The sequence below is a fragment of the Mus caroli genome, chromosome 19 (genome assembly GCF_900094665.2).
Source record: "Mus caroli chromosome 19, CAROLI_EIJ_v1.1, whole genome shotgun sequence".
Taxonomy (NCBI): Eukaryota; Metazoa; Chordata; class Mammalia; order Rodentia; family Muridae; genus Mus; species Mus caroli.
In genome coordinates, this window is record NC_034588.1 from 1204373 (window position 1) to 1207570 (window position 3198).

Consider the following 3198-nt stretch of genomic DNA (forward strand, 5'->3'; position numbering starts at 1 on the left):
GCTATCAGATCTCCTGAAACTGGAGTTATAGACAACTGTAAGACACCAAGAGGTGCTAGTGATCAAACCTGCATCCTCCTTAGGAACATCTAGTGCTCTTAATAGCTGAGCTACCTCTCTAACACCAAGGGTTTTATTTATTTTTTAATGCCAGGCATGGTGGCACATACCCTTGATTCTAGCACTCAGGAGGCAGAGGCTGGTATATCTGAGTGGAGGCCAGCCTGGTCTACATAGTGAGTTCTAGGCCAGTCAGGGCTACATAGTAAAATTCTATTTCAAAAAAAAATTTTTTTTTTAAAGATTGCATGTAGGTTTGTATGTCTGCCTGTGAGTATATGCACGTGAATGCAGCAGGCTGCAAGAGGCTGGAGACACCAGATGCCCTGGAGCCGGAGTTATAGGAGATTCTGAGCTGGCCTACATAGGTGCTGGGAACCTAATTTGGGTCCTTCTGCTCACATGATAGCTTTTCCCCCTCTGAGACAGGGTTTCTCTGTGCAGCCCTGGCTGTCCTGGAACTCACTCTGTAGACCAGGCTGGCCTCAAACTCAGAGATCCACCTGCCTCTTCCTCCTGAGTGCTGGGATTAAAGGCATGCGCCACCACTACTTGGCTTTTTTTTAAATCACCTAACTTTTTAAAAATTATATTTATTGATTTAGAGTGGATGTGGACAGGTGCTCACATTATAGTCTGTGCATCTGAGATCAGAGGACAACTTTCGGGGGCCAGATTTTCCCCTCCCACCATGTGGGTCTCCAGGATCAAACTCAGGTCGTCAGACTTGGCGGTCAGTGCCTTCACCCACTGAGCCTTCGTACCAGCCCAAGCGATAGTATTTTAAAATGTGATCAATTATTTAACATCCAACCTTTACTCAAGAAGCACAGGATGAGGAGTTGACGATCTGCAGGGGTGTAAACGAGGCCGGATCCCCATTCACAGGGCGATATTAACCAAGAGGCCGGCCCTCAGAATGGGTGGTGGGGTGTGAATCTGCTGGAGTGGAAGCCTCACCTTCAGCTTAGCCTCCACATAGGCCTCTCCATATTTCTGCTGCAGGTACCTGTAGTCGTAATTAGGGAACGGGGAGGGGCTGGGGAAGCTCCCCGATGTCCAGAGCTTCCATAGACTCACAGCAGCAATTCCCAGCAGAGCCAGGGCCCCGGCGGCATAGACACCCACCTCCCAGCCTGGAGGGCTCTTGATGACTGCAAGACAAGAACAGCCTGTCATTAGAAGGTCACACTCCCCTCCACCCAGGGTAAAAGTCAGTTACCATTAGTACTTATATAATTACATGTCCTGTGTGCTTGGCTCTCTTTTTATTACGTGAGTATGCACCAGTGTGTGCATGCATGTGTGTGTGCATACATGTGTGTGCATGCATGTGGAGGTCAAAGGTCAGCAGCCTTAGGTAGTGTTGTTCAGAAGCCGTTCACCACGTTCTTGAGACAGGTTCTCTCATTGGGACTTCCTAGTGCTAGCGGGCCAGCAAGCCCCAGGGAATCCTTGTGTCACATGCCATCCTGGTTACACACAGATGCTAGGGATCAAACGCAAGTCCTCATGCTTACATGGCTGCCATTTTCCTGACTGAGGCACTGCCTAAGCCCATGGTTTCTGGTTATTTGTTTGTTTATTTGTTTGTTTTTTAAACAGGGTTTCATGTAGCCCAGGCTGGCCTTAAACTTGCTATATAGCTGAGATGGTTTAGCTTCTTCCTATTGTCCTTCTTCTACCTTCTAAGTGTACCACCCTACCTACTGATACTTAGGTACTAAACACCTTTTTTATTGGGGGTGGGGGAAGGGAGTCAGCAAGATGGCTCATCCAGTAAAGGGGCTCGCCACCAAGACTGGTGACTTGCGCGTGAACCCTAATTCACCTATGATAGAAGAACATGACCCATTCCCACACATTGTCCTCGGTCTTCCGTAAGAGTGCTGTACACACATGCGTGCACACACGTGCGCAGCCATGACTGACTGAATGAATAAATAAACATGTAGTAAATAAAAACCTTAAAAAGAAAATCAAAATTTTTAATTAAGGTTTTTGTTTTTATGTTTCTTACTATAAGACTTGGTATGGGGTTCTCCACATTCAGGGCTCAATAAGACACACTTCTTTTTCTCTCTTCCTACCTTCCTTCCTTTGTTTTTAAGATAGAGTCTTGCTATGTAACCCAGGATGGCCTTAAATTCTAGGCAATTCTCCTATCTCAGCCTTCCAAGCGTTAGGATTATGCGAATGGGATTCTATCACATTCAGTTAAGCACACTCTCTTGAGCTCTCTGCTTCTGCCTCCTCTGTACTGGGAGGCAGATGGAAGCCTCGCAGGATGGTTAGGTATCTCTCAGACGTCCGTCCTGAGGAAGAGGAAAGCGAAGAAAAGGAAGCAGCTCCACCTGTGCCGTAAGCGGCACTCAGGACAATCCAGTGTCCGTCAGCCCGGGAATGGTGAAAGCAGAGCGTGACACCCTCACCCGCACACTGAGACCAAAACCAACACAACAGAAACTGGATGAACCCTGGGGACATCTGATGGCTGCTCAAAGCTGGTTGCAGAGGCCACATATTGCGTAACTTTACCTCCAGGCAGCCTCTGTGCTGTGGGTTCTGCCCACATGGCCACAACTCATCTTGGATTGTGTACCGCGCAGTCAGGCTGTGCCTGTCCACACTTCAAACCAACTTATTTTTCCATGGTCTTTAGTTCCTTAATAGAGCAGGGTGACAAATATTTACATAGGCTTGGCATTACCTTAAGTGTTAGGAGTCACCTAGAGACGGCTTAAAGCACACAGGAAGATGTGTGAGGAAAATCATCGGTGGACTTTGGTATTTAGTTGGGGTCCAGGAATGAAGTCCCTGAGGATACTGAGGGACAACTGCTTAAGAGGCTGAAGAGATGGTGGCACAAACGATAAAGAACCTGCTGTACAAATACGGTGATCTGAGTTCAGATCCCCAGCACCCACACAAAGCCAGGTGTGCTGGCTCATGTTTTGTAACCCTTGTGCTGCAGGAGCAGAGCCAGGCCAGACAGTCTAGCCAATGGCAAGGCTGAGGAGAGACAGTCTCAAGAGATAAGGTAGAGATAGGGCAACAGATGGAGGAAGACACCTAATCTCAAATGCCGGCCTACACACACACACACACACACACACACACACACACACACACACACAG

General features: G+C 47.9%; 1 protein-coding gene across 3 annotated transcripts in view; it reads right to left on the bottom strand.

Moving 5' to 3' along the window:
* Nucleotides 1-3198, bottom strand: part of Syt12 (synaptotagmin 12) — a 31233-nt gene that overhangs the window by 13705 nt on the left and 14330 nt on the right. The window contains exon 3 of one of the 3 annotated variants that reach the window (XM_021152223.2): nt 1021-1214. In XM_021152223.2, coding sequence (XP_021007882.1) covers nt 1021-1214 — 194 coding nt within the window. Of the gene's footprint in view, nt 1-1020; nt 1215-3198 lie in introns of those variants that run through there. The other 2 variants (XM_029472708.1, XM_029472709.1) reach the window with 2 other exon arrangements.